This window comes from Sinocyclocheilus rhinocerous, unplaced genomic scaffold, assembly GCF_001515625.1.
Source record: "Sinocyclocheilus rhinocerous isolate Xijiao unplaced genomic scaffold, SAMN03320098_v1.1 scaffold690, whole genome shotgun sequence".
NCBI classification, from domain to species: Eukaryota; Metazoa; Chordata; class Actinopteri; order Cypriniformes; family Cyprinidae; genus Sinocyclocheilus; species Sinocyclocheilus rhinocerous.
This window is the reverse complement of record NW_015654492.1, coordinates 429885-449614: the sequence shown is the minus strand read 5'-3', so window position 1 is coordinate 449614 and position 19730 is coordinate 429885. Positions and strand designations below refer to the sequence as shown.

At 37.3% G+C, this 19730-nt stretch overlaps 1 protein-coding gene across 1 annotated transcript in view; it reads left to right on the top strand.

The window, feature by feature from the left end:
- The window catches only part of LOC107717141 (zinc finger CCCH domain-containing protein 3-like), a 69744-nt gene that overhangs the window by 626 nt on the left and 49388 nt on the right, over window positions 1-19730 (top strand). The window contains exons 2-3 of the mRNA XM_016523806.1: window positions 119-1562; window positions 2446-2642. Coding sequence (XP_016379292.1) covers window positions 119-1562; window positions 2446-2642 — 1641 coding nt within the window. The remainder of the gene's footprint in view (window positions 1-118; window positions 1563-2445; window positions 2643-19730) is intronic.

Sequence of the window (19730 nt, the reverse complement as noted above, 5' to 3'; positions counted from 1 at the left end):
ATATATATTCTGTTACAGCCCTTGCATTTACTGAAGTCCATTTTACTCATTTTTAAATAATCAGCTCAGTTCAGTTAAGTCTCAACTTAACCTTACACGCTTATTCTTTACTTTGCAGACCTCATTAATGACTTTAAAAGCACTCATGGTGATGTTCCCTCAAGTTCCACACAGTGGGGTCGTGCCAGACATGGTTCGAGGAGGGGCCGGGGCCAGAGTCGGGGTCATGCCTCACACTCATATTCATCACTGCCACAACCGTATGTGCCTCATTCTTCTGGCAGCTGGAGGAAAACATACTCGCTTAACAACAAGACCAACAGGACAGTTGGGAGGCATGTGTTTCACCCAGCTGTGGACCACCTGAACCAGCCTCACCACCATTTCACTACATCTGGATCCACTGCTACTGTGAATAGTGCTGGAACTGTTGGAATCAACAGTGTTTTATTTAAAAAGTTACCAGCTAAACAAACCACAGAAAAATCTACAACATCTTCACTCGATGTCCAAAGTGAGACCTCAAAGGAGAGGAAAAGTGAAGCAAGTGGAAAAAGGACTACGCTTTTATCTTCAACAGGAAAAAACGATCATGGCTGCTCATCTACCCATGCACTAACTGACTCTGCTTCAACATCAGACCCTGAAATGAAGATAAAACCCACTTTGAAATCATCATCAGTTGTGAACAATCCCTCTATACCTTCACCTGTGAAACCTCCAGCTCTAGTTCAAGTCAAACCACGCCTTTCCACTGCTGCCTTATCCAGTAGGACTGTCGTAATGCCAACAGCCAATAGAGATTGTACTATGGCTTCTTCTGCCTTTAACCTTCAGCCTCAGGCTTCCTTGAGTCCCACAAAGCTCCAGCTTAAGCTAGACTCAACTCAGACACGTGTAGCCTCGCCATGTCATAAGGGATCTCAGTTTACTTGGGTGAAAAACCAAGAGATGGTAAACATAAAAAGCACACTTAAGCCAGTGACCTCTAGATGCTCTCCTGGGACAGCCACTGTCAAACGAGTTTCCAGCTGCAATAAGAGGGTGTCTCGCAAGCCTAATCTTTCCCTTGGAGCTCCTAAGACCTCAAAGTACACCTGGGTGTCTTCCTCTTGTTCCTTGTCAACAGCTGGGAAAGCAAACACTTCAACGAAAACGCCATGCAAGCCCCTTTCACCCAAATCTTTTAAAGTCCCTGTAAGAACATCTCAAGGTGGACCGGAGGGACCAAAGAAAGAAAAGAGATGTGCCACAACTTTAACAACGTTATCAAAAAAGTCTAAAGCTACAGGTGCCTCCACATCCCATGCTGGCCATGCCAGCCGCTATCGCTGGAAGGCGGCTGGACAAAACACAACAGCAAATGCATCTAGCCAAACTTCTAGGACTACCCATAAGGGCACAGTCTATCGATGGACAGCTAACAAGAATGGTCAAAAAGGGGAAAAGGGATCTGCTCTGTCCTCAAACCCCACCCACATGAACTCTACTACCACCCCACTGTCAGCTGGTGCTTTTAAGCTCAAAAGCCGAACCAAGATCATTAGAAGATCTGCTAGCAAGTGAGAGTTCTGTTTTGTTAAGATTGTGATGTGTATATACATCACAAATGTATATATACTATTATGACAGGGGATGTGAAAAGTCAGAATTAATTTTAGGCATGCACTGATATTACAATTTTGGCTGGCCCGATCATGCTATGGCCAAAATCTGATAAATTGTTGATATGAAAATGTTATACTGTTTTGTACAAAATAATTGAAAATAAAACACTAAAAACTAAAATCAGTTAGACATCACAACATTGTAATTAGCAATGTTATTTATCATTGTTATTATTAATTTATTTACTTAATAAACTTATATATATATATATATATATACACATATATACATAAGAACTTATTTCTGTTTATATATAACCCTAATTTGTAGACGGATATCTTTGTCCACATGCATTAGTAGTTATCTGTCCTGTTAAAAAGGACAGATAATGAATAAAAGTACTTCCGTGACACGTTGAAATGCATGATTTATTAGTGGAATTATTAAACACAAGAAAATTTCAAACGTTTGTATTGATGACAAATATCACATAATGTGACAATATTGACATTCTAAATTCTAAAATTGACAAAACACAAAAAAAAAACAAAAAAAACATGGAAATGTCCTGGAATGTCTTTCACCACAAACTGTAGAAACCCTGTGTATTATATGGCCTCTTTTAAGTGTAGAATGATTGCTAGTTGCAAATGTCACAGCTGGTGGCAATATTGTTCTTAAACTGTCCTTTAGATGGCAGCACATAGTTAGTTCTTTAAATTTCCTTTGCACTTCATTTGAACAAAATAAGCAAACTTTTACTTTTTATTGACTTCTGTAACATACTACAAATCCAAATTTTTTTTTCATGTATGTTTTATGTATGTCTATACGCAGTCCCTCCTTAGAGAGAATATACAGCCCCATTGTGCAGACTTTAAGGAGCAGGTATTCTTTGCGGAGACGGACACACGCTCAGGTGAAGACTCCAACCAATGCCAGGCGAGCACAGCCCAAAGTGTTGGTTTCATTTGGCAGACACAAGCTCCGCCGTCTCTCTCTCACTTCCACCTCGCCCGGGACCTCAAGATCAGGTCAGTTTCAATGACTGCACATTCACAAAATGCTTTGCAACTCTACCTCTGCCTTTTTAAATGAACTGATTGTTTTTACCCCCTCTGTGACTAATTGGTTTAATTATTAATTAACACAAAACAGTCTCTGGAAAATTAATTATCGCTGCTTTGTTTGTGTTCCTCGGAGAGAGGTTGAGATGAGCTTTATGTTTCCATGGAAACACAAAGCTGCAGCAGAGATGAACAGTACACTGGGTATTGTCATGAAAATAAAATCTTAATATAGATGAGACAATGGAAATCTTTCTGTCGGTCATAGAAACGTTTCTGTACCGTCTAGATCAGTGGTATACTGAGTGCCCTTATGTCACAGCCCAACCCTGGAATTTTTGAATTTTTTTTTTTTTTTCAAATTGATATGTCTTACATGCTTTATTTCTGATATGTACTTTTAAATAGTTTAATATACCGTTTATATGGCCCACATTTTTGTCTATTGTCTGCAAGTGTGCACACTACAATAATTTGTTTACCCTTTTATTATTCTTACTTCTTACACATTTTAACGCTGAAATACACTACACAAGTTTTGCCCAGATTTTTGCCTTGTTTTGCAGTCTGCATGTGTCCAGTCCGCAGATTCTGGGCAGTCAGAGTTGACAGATTTCACAGAATATTGCATAGTGTATAATGGACACAAACGGTTTTATTTATTTATTTATTTTAGTTTCAGATTATGATTCTGTGCAATTGGAGGAATATCAAACATGTTTTTTTTTGTTTTTTTTTAAAAGACAAGTGGATTTCATTTGTCATGCATCTTCTATAAAAAATGTGCACATTTCTGTGTGAGTTGAGTGTTGTGTTTAAAACAATGCAAAAGTCTAGTATTCTGTGACCGTGTGTGTATGATCCCCATTTTTCCCTCCGCAACCATTTACAAGATTATGATGCCTAATGTTTTAAAATCTGTTTCTGTAGTGTATTCCAACCTTTAGATTGAACATTGGATAAACTTAAAGTCTTTACAATGGCACATACTATATAAAGGTCCAACATCATGTCATTTGCACAACACAACTTTCAAAACGGTTTTTGTCTACTGAAAGTTTTTTTTGGAATGGCATTTTATTCGTTGAACAATCAGTATGTTGTTAAACAACAGTACAACCCATTAAACACCCTGTACTTCTATCTCTCACAGCCACATTTTTATTCCTGTCAAAAAATAAACCTCATGATACCCTGACTAAGGTCTATTGGATGTTATAATCTGATCAGAAATTATACTGTGCTTTGAGAGCCATTAGATTGTTAGCCATCACTAGGCCTGCATGGAGTTTTGTGAGAAAATAATGTTATATAATATATATATATAATATAATGATATTGCTGCAAAATTCACAGCTGATTCAGGTAGCTTTTCATTTGTCTTTTAGTAGATGTTAATACTGTTTAACACATTTTACCTTATTTATTTCCTGCAAAGGTATTTCTTTTGTCCGACATTTCCTAATTATGGAATTAAAGGGGTCATGATGTTGCTAAAAAGAACATTATTTTGTGTATTTGGTGAACGAAACACAGCGTCACACACGGTGGGCTAGAGTGAGGAACGGCCGGTGGCCTAGAGTGAGCGGAGGCCGGAGGCCTACAGTGAGCAGAGGCAGGCGGCTAGAGTGAAAGGAAACAGTCCTCCATAAAATGCGCTGGACACATCTGAATATTTGGGTTGAACTGTTCTGGAACAGTGCTTTAAATACAACTTAACCACTGATTTCTAGTCATGTCCTCTTTTGAAGGCCAAACAAAGTAGTTTCGCTTTCACAACGAAACACAGCGTCACACACGGTGGGCTAGAGTGAGGAACGGCCGGTGGCCTAGAGTGAGCGGAGGCTTTACAGATCTTCTTTATGCACCAAGAGCTTGTAACACTCCAAAGAGAAAGGAAAAATTGAAATCGCATCATATGACCCCTTTAAGTCTACTGGCTATGACCGTACACCTCCACTAGAGGGCAGCATGTTCCCAGAAGCCTGATTGGTTTAAGAGGGAGTAGGTTTGGGTGTGATGGCCCGTATCCGCTGGGGATAGGAGGAGTTAATTAATTGCCCAATCGGGCCGTGATGGTGTACATGTGCCGATAGCGGGTAATTTGCAGCAGTGGCACGCCGAATACGGCTACACTATCAAACCCTGCCAGCGCTCTCGCTCAGTAGATAAAAAGGAGCTAATGCGTAATTATCCCTTTGCAAATTGGATTGTTTTAACGAACTGGAGAATATAAGCCCAACCTGATGGAAAGCAATCACTGTTTTTACAGCCAGCTCCACCCCCTCCACCCCATCCACAATCTCACTGTAATCGCTTGCGGTCTGTTTCTGCGCCCATTAGAGTAGCAGTATTACCATAAAACTGTCTTCCTTTTGCATACCTGTAAATTGCTCGTATCTCCAATATTATTCCTACCAAGGAAGTTTTGTCTTGTTCCAGCCAGGTAATGCTTCTATGGGTTGGATGTGAAGAGAGAGGGGGCGAGCGGGAAAGACAGGGCGGGTGATGGAGGGGTTAGCCAGAGGGACTCTGTGCAGGAGATAAGAGTGGCTAATAAAGAGCAAATTGAATTACTAATGAGGAGAAAGAGGGCAGCCACGTTAAAAACACTACTAACTGCCTCTCCTCACTGCCATGGCCACCGCCGCGTGACATCTCTTAATTCTCTGATGAGTGCCCACCACATGTCTCTCTTTCTCTCTCTGTTTAGCGAGGCTGGTTGGTTATCTGTTGGGGGATTTAAAGGGGCATAAACCTAAGTGAGCAGTTAGGAGCGTAATGAATTGCGGGCCGGGGAGAAGCGCCTCGATAATCCCATAAAATAGATAAATGACAGAACACAATAGTGAGGAGATGAGAGGGAGAGAGAAAAGGAGAAGAGAGGAAATGAAGCCGCCTGAAGCGTCTCAACAGAATTTTGGCTTAGGACTCTTTGTCTAGGACTCATAGAAAAAATAAAGGCAACTTAGTGTGGTCTGATTAGTCCTCACTCTGTACAGAACAGCTTCATATATTTGTGGATGCATTTACACCCTTACAAGGTCTTCCCATGGTTTGCTGTGGCTGCATGCTGTACTATGTACTTGTTTTTTTTCCAGCTTTTCACAATCATGATCAGTAGTTTCATGATCTTAATTTTTTCTGTTATTTTTTTATTATTAATTTATTTTTGCATAGTGATAAGTAAAAAGGACATGAAAGAAAAAAAAATACAGGATACAACCTGATGAGTTCATCAGTAATATCAAGCAACATTCAGATTATATCATTGGTCAACACATTTAAACAACAAAAAAACGTGATTGTGCATAGGTTGTGTAAGTGCTAGATTCACTGACAAACATTGCCGTTCAAAAGTTAGGGGCTGATTACTATGTATTTATTAATTAATTAATTATTTTATAAAAAACAAAAACAAAAAAATTAATGTATTAAATAAATAAAATGGATACTTCTATTCAGCAAGTGTGTGTTAAATTGATCAAAAGTGAAATAAATAAATACACTTATAATGTCACAAAATATTTCTATCTCCAATAAATCTGTTCTTTTTAACTTTCAATTTCATCAAAGAAGCCTGTGAAAACAAAAGCATCACGGTTTCCACAAAAATAATAAGCAGCACAAGCATTTTCAACATCGATAATAATAAATGTTTCTGGAGCACCACTTTAATCATCATATTAAAATAATTTCTAATGGATCACGTGACACTCGAGACTGGAGTAATGGCTGCTGAAGCCTTGCCATCACAGGAATAAATTACAGTTTAAAATATATTAAAGCAATTATTTTGATTTCACAGTATTATTGTTTTTGACTATTTTTGATCAAATAAATGCAGCCTGGTGAGCATAAGAGACTGCTTTCAAAAACATAAACATCTTTGTTTGACATATGACAAGCACTGACAAGCATTTTGTCATCTGATTCAATTTCAATGTTTTTTTGCTGGGTTGCCTCACTTGAAATATCCTGCTTTTGGTGTTTATTTATTTATTTACTTATATACGTAATTATTTATAAATCAAAATGGCTGCCTAGAGGACAATTGATCATATTAACAATTTTTTTTTTCTCAATTCAAAATTCACTCAATTAAAAATGAATGAATGAATAAATAAATAAATAAATACTGTAATGGTCCCCTTTTTGGTAGCCATTAGTATTAGTATAGTATTAGGAATAAGTAGAATATTTATGTGGGTTATTTAATATACATAACTGACTGTGGCTTCAGATCCCCCCCTCATGTGTGTTTGTGCAGGCAGCCTTTCTCCCATGTGTTTAAGTAGTGTTGCTTTCGTCAATGACAATTATGACTAAATATCGTCGTCAACGAACCCGTGACTAAAACTAATAAAAACTAAAATGACAGTTTCACACAAAGACTAGACTAAAACTAAACTCCTCTGCAAACGATTGGTATCGTAATGTGTGAATCAGAGGGCAGCATTTATCTTTTTCAGCTCACGCGCATGCACATGCTGACCTGCTCAGGCATTGATATGGAAGGTTTACGATTAAGCTGGAGTCGGGTATGTCACTCTTCTCGTAAATGCATACTCGCATAGTCATGTTACCGCAATTCCACAAACACGCCCATATACACACCTTATCCCTGACTACCTCCCTAGGGGTCCTATTACTGTACAATATTTGCACCTTTTTATTTGCCCATAAATCACTTGTCCGGTCTTTCACAGCTCTGATCTCACTGTCATTTTCCACTCGATCTGATGGTGCCGTCCCTCACCAGCTCACGTAAAGTTTACACACATGCAGATGGTGGCCACACACGCAAGTGTCAACAGCAGCTAAATATAGGCTTGCAACATTAATCTTTTAGATTTGACCTTTTTTGTTGTGTAAGTTTTGTGTTTTTATGTAAAAGAGCTTTTATGATCTGTGGTCATTTACGTCATTAACTCACATTATATCCTCCAAATTTTTAGCTGTGCAGAGGTATTTTAATCTATTCATAGCTGCAGCCTAATTCACAGGGTCCCTACATAGTGTTAATTGCTCCCTATACAACAAGTAAGGTTGTCTATAGAAGGTCAGATCATTCAACAAATTTTGTTCAGTGGTATCGGTTAAGTTTAGCATGTATTATGTTCGTTGTGAAGTGCGGTGTAAGGAAGGTTTTGTTATATTGGCAGAAAGTATCATTCCCATAGGTTAACTCAATGCCTCACCCCACAGGGCACAACCATACACTCGGTCAATGTAATTAAACATACACATATCCTGGCAACCGGGAATTAAATGTAGATTTTGGAATTGGGGGAACCTACCTCAACATCTGGCAAGTTATGACATGACCCAATAACCAAAAAAAAAAAAAGGCGTACATGTATCAAACACCGGCTATTGAATGGTACATTTTATTTTTATATGTTTTTGAAAGGAATTCACCAAAGGCTGCATTTATTTAATTAAAAATAGAGCAAAAAATAATATTGTTTAATATTATAACAGTTTAAAATAATTGTTTTCTATTTGAATAGATTTTAAAATATAATTTATTTCTGTGATAGCAAAGCTGGCTTTTCAGCAGCTGTTACTCCAGTTATGTCACGTCACATGATCCTTCAGAAATCATTTCAGAATTTTTATTTTTTGATGGAAAAAAAAACAGTTTAAAAGAACAGCATTTATTTGAAATATAAATCATTGTAAATGTCTTACTGTTACTTTAGTTTAATTTAATGCATCCTTGCTGAATAAAAGTATTAATTTCTTAAAAAAAACCATATGCATACACACCATATGCATACACACACACGCACACACACAGAGACACACACACACAATATATATATATATATATATATATGTATGTGTGTGTGTGTGTGTGTGTGTGTGTATGCATATGGTGCATACAAAGCTGGATGTTTGAGTGTACAGGAAATGCAATGGACTGCCAAACAAACTACCAATAATTTTTCAAGCATTAGTTCTGGAATACCATTTTATATTATCCCGACCCAATTAAACCCCCCTACTGGCAACCATACACGCATTGTAAATTTTAGAGGTGACAGCCAGTGCGTCAGTCTCCTCCTGCCCTTAAACATTCGTTCCTTATGTGGTTTGTTTGTTTATTTCAGTTTGTTTTTTGCATCACTCACTAGTTCACACTTCCTTCAGTTTCTGCCACTTTTTTTCACACCACTGCTGCTCCCTCATCTGCCGGATCTCATTCCCTGCTCGCCCCCCACCTCCCGTTCTTACATATGCCTCTGCCATATTGAGTAAGCATCCCAGCTCCAGTCCAGTAATATATACCCTGTTTATGACAAATGTGTGTCGGCTGGCCCTGGTTTACTTGATCCACATGCCCTCATGATCCTAGGTTAGCGTTGCGGTGCAAAACGGGAACCCTCCCGTGAAACGTTGTGGTGTAGTATTGTTAGTTATGGATATGCGGTTGTATTGCATTTGCATAAATACAACAGTTTTTTTTTTGTTTTTTTTTTTGACCAAGTTTGTGTGTAAAGGGAGAAATCCAATAGGGAAACCAAGCACAAATTAAAGCAAATATAACATGAATGGCGGATGAATCTGAACGTAAAGGAAATAGAAGTTATTTACAAGGGCCAGCATAGTGTCTTAACTTCTCTCAACTGTCACCCGAGATATATTTGCTCTAAATACCACAATGCCACAGTGGTTTCATCAACTGCGTCAGTCACGCTTGTACTTGCACACTGTCTACCCTCAGTCTGTGGGACGAACATTCTGCTCATTCCACATCACTTTCTCAGACCCTGCATGTCAAACAGATGGGCCAACTTGCACTTTAATGGGGTAATATCTCCCCTCCACCAGCGTCCACTGGATAAACATCCAACTACTCAAATTTGTGCTCTGTACGGGTCCCGGCACGCACACACCAACCTGTTCATAATGTGTCCAGCAGGGAGCTTTGGGAGGACCACCCACCACCTGTTAACAGCTATTGTGTGTGTGTGTGTGTGTGTGGATGTTCAGTATCTCAGCATGTCTGTCCTCAGCTGTCTGTTGTCAGTTTCTCTCTGTCTGGTTGGTGTTGGTACAACTGCCAATAACTTTCACCATGTTCTCTCCAGCTCCATTTATTTTACTTTACCTAAAAGGTGTCATCCACAGTTCAAGATTTTACAAGCTTTTGCGAGAACCAATGTAGAAAAATATTATTGTAAAGCCCATTGACTCATAAATTGCATTTAGTGTGATGTGAAAAAAGTGCTGTACTGGCTCTCGGGACACATCGGTTGTATTTACACAACAAGCTTATTATTTTTTTTTTTATGGTGCCCGGGAGGTGACATGCTCGGTTCACTTAGTTTTGTCGTGGCCACGACATAATAACTCGTGGGAACGTGATAATATGTCGTGGCCACGAGATATTAATTTGAGGGAAACGTCATATTAACTCGTGGGAACGTGATATGTAGTGGCCACGAGATCATTTCGTCGAGGTAACAACATCCTTATGTCGTGGCCTCGAGATGCTATGTTGAGGGAACGGCATTTTATTTTGAATTAAGAAATTATTATATTATTTATTATAGAAATTATTACATTATCAAATTATTATATTAACTATAGGCCTTGGCTATGGTTTGACTGTATTACGTGCGATAGTCAGCATTCAAATGAAGTTTATCATTAATAAATGTTACATAAAGTGCATAATATAAAATAGGCCTACAAGAAAACACTTTTATCCATCCTACAGTCTTGTAAGTCCTTTAACTGATCGTCTTTTTCCCATAATATTTGTATATTATTATTATTATTATTATTAGTAGTAGTAGTAGTAGTATTAGCCTATTATTATTGGTTATATTGTTATATTCGTTTATATTCATTTTCCCCTTCTTTTCGATCTCTTTACTTAACGTTCTGAATACTTTTGTAAATAATAGCCTACTGTAAATGCTCGTCAGGCCAATAAAGCTTTGATTATGCTGACTGGAATTTTTGCTGGAATGCAGTTTAAATTTAACTTATTTTTTTTCGGCTAATTAATAGACCATAAATACTATAGTGTTTCGTTGAGGAATTAATCATTCACGTAGTTTCATTTGTAAATGAAAACACAACACGCTCATTTATCATCACACATGGGCATAAACACAATTCAGTATGTGGAAAATAATGTGTTTTTTTAACTTTAAACCGCATAAACACATTTCATTACACCAAATACACAAAATAATGTTCTTTTTAGCAGCATCATATGACCCCTTTAACTAAGTAAAGCGATACACAAATTGAAAGGGGAAATAAGCATATATATATATAATAAATAAATAAATATATCCCTAATAAGTTGATGTAATAATAATAATATACAAGTATTAAATTAAATGTTTAATGTTAATAAAAATGTTTTATCCATTTTTGATAATCCCGGGTTGCTATGGTCCTGCAGGTTTGTTTACGCATTAAACTCGTGGCCACGAGAAAAATATGTCGTTTCCTCAGCATAAGAAGTCGTGGCCACATAAGGATGTCGTTACCTCGACAAACTAATCTCGTGGCCACGACATAATATCACGTTCCCACGAGGTAATATGACGTTCCCATGAAGTAATATCTTGTGGCCACAACATATGATCAAGTTCCCACAAGTTGTTATGTCGTAGCCATGACAAAACGAAGTGAGCCGACCATTTCACCTCCCGGGCACCGTAATTTTTGGACAACATTTATGTATTTTTTTGTTCAGGCTGTTTATATGTATACTTAAAGGGATAGTTCACCCAAAAACGAAAATTTGCTGTTAATTTACTCACCCTCAGGACATCTAAGATGTAGGTGACTTTTTTTCTATAGCAGAACAGTAAATAAGATTTTTAGGTGAAACTGTTATCCTTGGCGATTCACACAATGCATGTCTATGGCTGCCGGTTTTTGAGTGTCAAAAAAACAAATCAGACAAGACCAAATCAATACCTGTAGCTCCTGACGATACATTAAAGTGTTATGAAGTGAAATGATCGGTCTGTGTAAAAAAATGAACATTATTTACAACATTATTACTAGAGATGCACCGATCGATCGGCCAGGGATCGGAATCGGCCCGGATCGGTGATCGGCCGGTCAGTCTCACTTCTTTCCGATTTCGAGACGATCCGTTTTGTTACCAGCTGCACAGGCAATAACGTCAGCCGCGCATTCTAGCTCTCTTCTCTGACGACCCCTTCTCTCTCACACACGTCTCATTCGCTCCGGTTAAATAGTGCTTGTATTGTGCATTATTTTAGTCATTCCCGCAGGTTTCGCGCTTACACCAAACGCGTGCGCACCACCACTGATCAATACTTTAATTTCTGTAGTATTTCTTACCTAAAAACTTAGTTTCATAGCTCTCTTTATTCTATTGCATTTGTTTGCAATTCTTTTTTATTTGTTCTTATTTTATTGCTGACTTTTTACTTGTGTTTTTTAATGAAAATAAAACTTTGCGTTGAAGAAAAGTAGATTTTTGTTTGTATATGCTATCAATTATAGTTCTTAGAAATAAAATCGGAATCGACAAAAATCGGTATCGACAGATCACTCAAACAAAAAAAAATCGGAAATCAGAATCGGCCAAGAAAATTGCAATCGGTGCATCTCTAATTATTACCTTTAATCCACAGCCTGGGCAAACGGTTCAGCGCGTTCATGACTGTCTGGAGCGTGATCTTCCTGTCACATAATGACGTGCGTGGGTACACACTTGAGCTGATGCCGCTGTTTGTTTACAACAGAGGGAGAGCGGAGACTAACATTAGCATCAAGCTACATAACAATTTCTGAGATTAATATACATTTTTAGTGCGTATACAAGAAATATTTCTTGAACACTGAATCAGCATATTAGATGGATTTCTGAATGATCGTGTGGCTGCTTCATCACATGAATAAATTACAAAAGTTATACAGCAATTATCTTTAAATTGTAATAATATTTCATGTGTGCATGTGTGCTGATTGGCATCTCATAGATCCAGTATTACTATATTTAGGCATGCACAGATAAAAAAAAGTTAGTTACAGTGGATATTAATAAATAATTATAAATATTATTAAAATATTTAAAAAAAATAATAACAAATATTAATATTATATATAAACAAATATGACTGATTTAGGATATTCAAAAAATCTGAAGAATGGAATTGGTTTACCATGCCATTTTGGCAATTGACATCATAGAGCACAGAAAATCTTTTAGCATGGCAGCTTCTGTATATAAATAGATGTTTACAAATAATTTGGTCAGAATGTTGTAGCATACCATGGTAACACCCAGTATACAACTAGAGGACAACTGATCAACCTCAAACTCTTGAACGAAAAGACCCCTGTGCTCGACATGGATTCCCAGTGTGTAATTAGTGTACAGCCACTGACAGAGAGACATTATCCAATGCTCTTGTGCCTTGCTTCTCTCGCCCGGGCCTCTGGCTGCTCTCTTGTCAAACTGTCAGCTGGCCATAATTAAAGCTTCTCACTGCTCGGCCTTGCGTGACACACCCAGGCAGCAACGTAACTATCAGCCACCTGCCAGGAACACCCATCCCCTGCGCTTATGTGTAAACTGCATGAGAGCACCTGCAGATTAAGTGGATGAAGATGAGGCCACTTAGTTTCACTTAGTCACATGGAAATGTAAAAGTACAAGCAGAAATAAAAAATGTGTTTATTGTCAAACTGTTTGCACACATTTTCACATTGGAGCTAGTTTTGAGTTTGTGTGGTGAAGGGTTGATGTGTGAGATCATTTGTTGAATGTTTGTGCCTGCAGTTGAAGGGTAAGTGATGAAAAGTGTAATCCAAACGCCAGTGAAACGGGACACTGCACTTACACGCTCTCCTTCCCCGTTTTGGGGGTAAATGTTTTCTTGATATCCTGAGGGGTCTCCGGTAACTCAAGGGACAGAATAAATCAGAAACCTTAAACAGGACACACCTGCTAATTATTTAAGAACATACACGTCATTTACCACCTCCAACACATGCATTGTGTGGGTATATGTCCAGTTTCTTGGGACTTAAAAACATGCTTGTCTTTACGATTTATTGGTGTTGTTGTGTCAGTCCAATTATAGCTTTACTTCACTAATTAATGTTGATGTGTGATCGTCATCATCTAGTTTCTGTAGTGATAAATAATTACTGTACATCTATTACAATGACCAGTGATCACAAAAAATAAATACATATTATTATTGTTATTATTATTATCTATATAAATTTAATATTGTTATATGTAATTGTTCATTCTAAATAAATAATAAATTATTTATTTACCATTATATACAATAAGTATTTTTGATATATAATAACAACAACAATAGAAAGCATGTATTTATTTAATCATATTATTATATAATAATAATATAATATTGAGTTGAATAATAATAATTATTATTATTATAATAATGTTGTTTTAGTATTTGCTTTTTTTTTCAAACTTTTAGCCCTAATATTTTAAAGCTCACTGCTCCCCTCGTGTAACTGTTATTCAAGTGTACTTTTTGGACACTGAACACTGTTGCTTTTGCATCAGTCTTATGTAGCACAACATAAAGTTCACTTAGTTGTTTTAAGACCATGGCTAGGTTCCTACAAATGGCATGTTATAATATTACCGCTTGCCCAAGCCCTTGAAGTTTCCTTTTTCGAGTAATCTGATTTTAGCAGCCCCTCCCACGCACCCTTCATCTGTCCACATGGCGTGAAGTGTTACCATAATAATCACAGTAAATTGGCATTGCGTGGGAAGCAGACTCTGCAGTCTAAGGCCAGCCAAACACACCCATAATGAGTCTTTTTGGCCCTCTTTTAGAGTGGATTGGAGTGGGACGGGTTCATAGGGTTAAAGGTTTCCAACTGGGAGGGGGCAGAAAGAGGGGCTAGAGATTGTACTTTAAACCAGTAAGACACTCCTTTCTCTGGAGGAAAGCTGGTGAAGTCACAGAGGTCGTGGTTATGGGGAGTTGTGCTTCCAGAAAAAGAGACCCATCATTCACTTGCTCTTTTTTTTGGGGGGGGGATCTCTACTCCACATGCTAAACTAACTCTTTTTTATTTTTTAATGGGTTTTAAAGATAGCCCTTGATGTTTTGTTTAGGTATATTGTCACTCTGTGTTGAAATTTACAAGAAAAATTGGTCACTTGGCAAATTTTTACAGTACTGACGATGCCAGTGTTATTGTAAAACTAGTTTCTGTACAATTTAAACATGTAACTAAAAGCTGGAATAATCTGCACAACGTTCGCTCAGATTTTGTCCCCCGATTTACAGTCAGAGTTGACCTATTTTTTTTAGAAAATTGCATAGTGTATATTGGGCATAGACTATGATTCCATCCAGTCAGAAGATAAAAAAAATTGTTTGATATTTTGAACTGATTTTAGAACACATTGTTTTTATTTGTCATGATGCCCAGTATTTATATGTAACCATTTACAAAGTTGGCAAGTGTATGATGCTTAGTGTTTTAAAATCTGTTCGGAATAGGTAGTCTATTCCTCACTTCTTATTTCAAAGTCAAGATTATTAAGAATGACTAATATCTACATTTTTTTTCTAATTTCGGCAATTTATAATAGTATAATAATATAAATACTAGTTCATTTATAGGATATGCGAGAATATGCCGATAACTGTTGAAAGACAGATGCATGAAGTAAGAGGATGAAGTGTAAGAATTAGGTAGACTGATTAATATCAATTTTTATTTTTGGCTGTTATGTGAGCCCACATATGTTGATATCAGTTTTAGTAACCATATCCGAGAAGAGTTTCAACACATTGCAGTCAATTACAGGTCTTGCAGGCATAGTATAGTCATTTACACCACCTTCACTGGTACAGTCTCACTCGGTTTGAAAGTGTCATTTTCTGTTGCCTCTAGTGAGCAAATGGATTTGCAGAATTGTTTTTTTTTTTTTTTTTTTTTCAAACCGCTCTCTTGTGCAGCATTGTGCAAACGGTTTTTTGCAATAAAGATGATGTGTAGGTGAGAATGTTTTTCCATTTTCTTACACATTGTTTATATAAAGTTAATATATTTATTCATCAAGGATGCATTACATCTAGCAAAAGTGACAGTAAAGTATTTGTATTTCAAATAAATGCTGTTCTTTTGAACTTTCTATTCATCAAAGATTCCTGAAAAAAATTGTTACCATTTGTGGGGCAATGTACCATATCAATATTATGCAGCACAAGTGAAGGTTCATGTGTCACTGAAGATTGGAGCAATTCCTGCTGAAAATTCAGCTTTCATCACAGGAATAAATTACGTTTTAAAATAGATATAAAAAAAAAGTTATTTAAAAAATGTAATAATATTTCACAATATTACGGTTTTTGAGTTTTTTTAAAATAATAATATAAATGCAAAATATACTTTTTTCAAAAACGTTTAAAAAGTGTTGCCGACCCCAAAACTTGCTGACTGGTAGTGTGCATATAGATTTGTGTTCTCATATTGTGTTCCCATATGCAAAATATTGTACCAGTACATGTGAAGAGGATAATTGACTTGTTTACAATAAACAAACTAGAGCCTGTGGCCCTAAGCATATTCTAGAATAGCATAATTTCACTGCACGTATGAATTACGTGGCTTGTGGAAAAGAAAAAGGAAAATCTAAACAATCAATGGGAGGATGTCAATAAAACAACCACAGTTCAGTTCAAACGGAGCTTGTGTTACTCTCATCGCCATCCATATGGGCTTGAATCAATGTCTGTGACCATAGACTAATGGTATATTTCTGTCCCTTCCTCGCCCTCTGTCTTTCCTTGTCTATGATGGAGTGATGAAATTCTCCTAATTAACTGGCTGGCTGTAGCTGTACGCTGGCCAGAGAGACCATCCAGGGGCTAGAGTACACACATACCTCCCGAACCCACAGTCCGCTCCACCTGGCCCACAGCCCATGACGGAGGGGTGAACTGGGAAACCTGACCCTAATCACTCTCAACTTTCCATTTCTGTCGAAGTGGCTCAGACATTGGAGCTCACGCTCTATTCTGGGCCTGAGAAGTAAGCCAGCAAACCATGCAGGCATCCCTTCATTCGCCTTTCCCTTTCCCTTTCCCTACTGTTTTTAATCTCTGACCTGGTCCATTTTCTGTCCTTAAAGCTGCTTTTTTGTTTGTGATGGGCTTTTTTGGCAGAGCCCAAAGTTACACTCCATCACATCCCTTTTCTATGCCTTCCCTCACTCTCACTTGGACTCGATCTATATTTTGCTCTCAAGGGAGCAGTTAAGTATCTTCAGGCCTCTCAGAGACTCCTGGCCACGATTGGCATGCAAGTTCCCCAGCTCAACACCCCCTATCCAAGTAAGCTCCATAAACCCTGCGTGCACACACACACACACACACACGCACACAGGCTGCCCCAACAAGCTATTTTAGTCATCCTCACAGGTGGCTGTCCAAATTTAAAACCACAGGCAGGCCGTGTGTGTTATCCTGGGAAATGTGTGGGAGCTTGTTTAACACACAAAGCTCACAGACTGATGGACAGATGAGATCTGGGAAGTGAATGTTGTCAACAGAATGCCCCTAGATTTCTCTTTCACTTTCTCTTCGTCCCATCTTTTATTTTTGGCTTTTTTTTCTTTAGATTTTTACTCTTTTGAGCAGTTTTGTAAATTTGCAATCTTTCATTCAGTGCAGTGATTCTCAACTTGTTTGGCTTCAGTACCCAGATTTTACATGGGACATCAAATGGTAACTCGACACAGTAACATAATTGTTGTATACAATTAAACAAATATATTACATTGTAAATATATAAATATTATAAATAAATCAAGGTGATATATTATCACCTTGAAGTTATAAGCTCAATAACACAAATTTATTAACAGTTTAAAATGATTGACTTGTAGAAAGATTGACCAGTTTGGCTCCTAAATATCTTTTTATTTTTAATTTCCTTGACATATCTCGAACCTTCATCCCTTTAAAAAGGCTTTAAGCATTTATCTGAATCCAAAAATGTATAAGAAAAATTTATAAAAGTTCACTGACTGAAGATATGGGCATATCATGAAACCTGTGATAGTTAGTTACTTACACCAAATGACAAATCAAAGGATTTTATACATGTTTTTCTGTTTCCTAAAATGTAATAAGCCTGTTTATTTGTATCCACTGCTTAATTATGTGGTCAGTATTTTGGGGTTGTGGCCCTCCAGTTGAGAACCACATTTAGTGTTAGTGAGGCTCCAGTATTTGAGCGTTTTATCGAGGAGAAAAATATAATCAATGTATAACATCCGTACTTGTTATCAAAAAATTGTATTATTAGTTCATCCCTAGTTTACTTAAACGCACTACTGTGTGTGTGTGTGTGTGTGTGTGTGTGTCTGTGTCTGTGTGTTTGTGAAAGAGAGTGTCCGTTTAATTATGGATGATTGTTTGTGTTGGTTTGTCAGCCTGCACTGTTGTTAAAGGACTTTAAGATAACTGCTAATTCCACTCCTGGAGTATCGATCGGCTGGGATTGGTGGGTATAGTTTTATAGGCTCCCATTCAGGCTACATAATTAATGCTTAACAATTTAATTAGTAAGATTTGCTCTGAACTAAGAGAGTAGTTGAGTCCAGTCTAGTAGGAGGGCCAGTTCTGATGTTACTGTATGGGTTTGTGTACATTTTTGCCTTGCACTGGAATCCTAACTTCCTGCACATGTGTTTAGGGGGATGAATGTTTGAGTCAGACATATATCATGTCCGGATTCCATTGCCTTCATCTCTCTTACCACTTTTTTACAAGGCAAACTGGAGTGCTAGAGTGATTTTGCCACTAATGTAGCTCATCTATTGGTTTTATTCCCATTGGCAAAATCACTGCACCTGTCTCAGGACAGTGTTACGCATGGTTCCTGTAGCTATTTCTGTTGCTGTATCAGTTCGCCGCACAGCATGCAGATATCGGCACACACTAGGTCAGGGAAATCTGCCAAAACAATTCCAGATCCTCTTTCATTTCTCTGAGTGTCTCGGAATTGTCCATTTCTTTTTATGCTCACTGTCGCCATGCTGCACTTTAAATGACCCAATACATTTGGCATCATTTTAGGTGTTGGTTTTTTTCAGTTTTGATGTCTTTTCTTTTCTTTTGAAATTAAGCTCATCCTTTTAGATGAAAACATGATATGTATTGCGTAGTTCTTTTATATCCAATATTACCAAGTATGAAATATCTTATATCAAGGCTTTTTTTTGTGGCAAACGTTGTTATTAATATTTAGGAAAAAACAATACTTTTTATGTTTGCTAAGGTTTTAATGTGTGCAAGATCTTTTTTGTTCATTACTGATCATCACCTGCAGAGGGAGCCCTTTTACAAGGGCCCATTGGTCATTTAAACCACTTGATGATTTGGCCAGTAGTACACACACAAAGATTGTAAACTTCATCTGTTGTATCCTTTAGTAAATTCGTCTTCCAGAGTTACTTCTTAAATGTGAACAGACAAGTTTCTTTACACTGATTATTGAAACATGGAACAAACATGTCCCAGAGTGGCAGTGTGAATGACAATAGTGTGTCGTAAACACACTTGTCTCTGTCTGAGAATTGGGGGCTCTTTCCCACACCTGTGGACTAACAGCGTTCTTCTCTGTTGACAGCACTCTCATATCCCACACACACTTATGCACCATCCAAATAAAGAGTCTCAGTAATTAGAGAGAGACTTTACTGAAGCACACATACACACATGGGAATTTAGAAATTGTGATCTATATAGTCTTTGTCACCTTTTAAAATAAACTGAAAGTATTTTTATGTAGAAACAATCTTCACTTAGAAATTGCTAGTAAATTTCACAAATAAGACTAAGCAAGTAACACAATGAATTAAATGTGAAATTTTGAAATAGAAAGTCTAGTATTTTCTAGTAAAACACTCCAATAATTTTTGTTTTATTTACAACTTTGAAAAATCATTTTTTCCCGTTTTTTTTTTTTACAATGTATATTGGTGTCTCTCATATAATAAAATTGAAGAATGTTCAACCCCCCCCCCCCCCA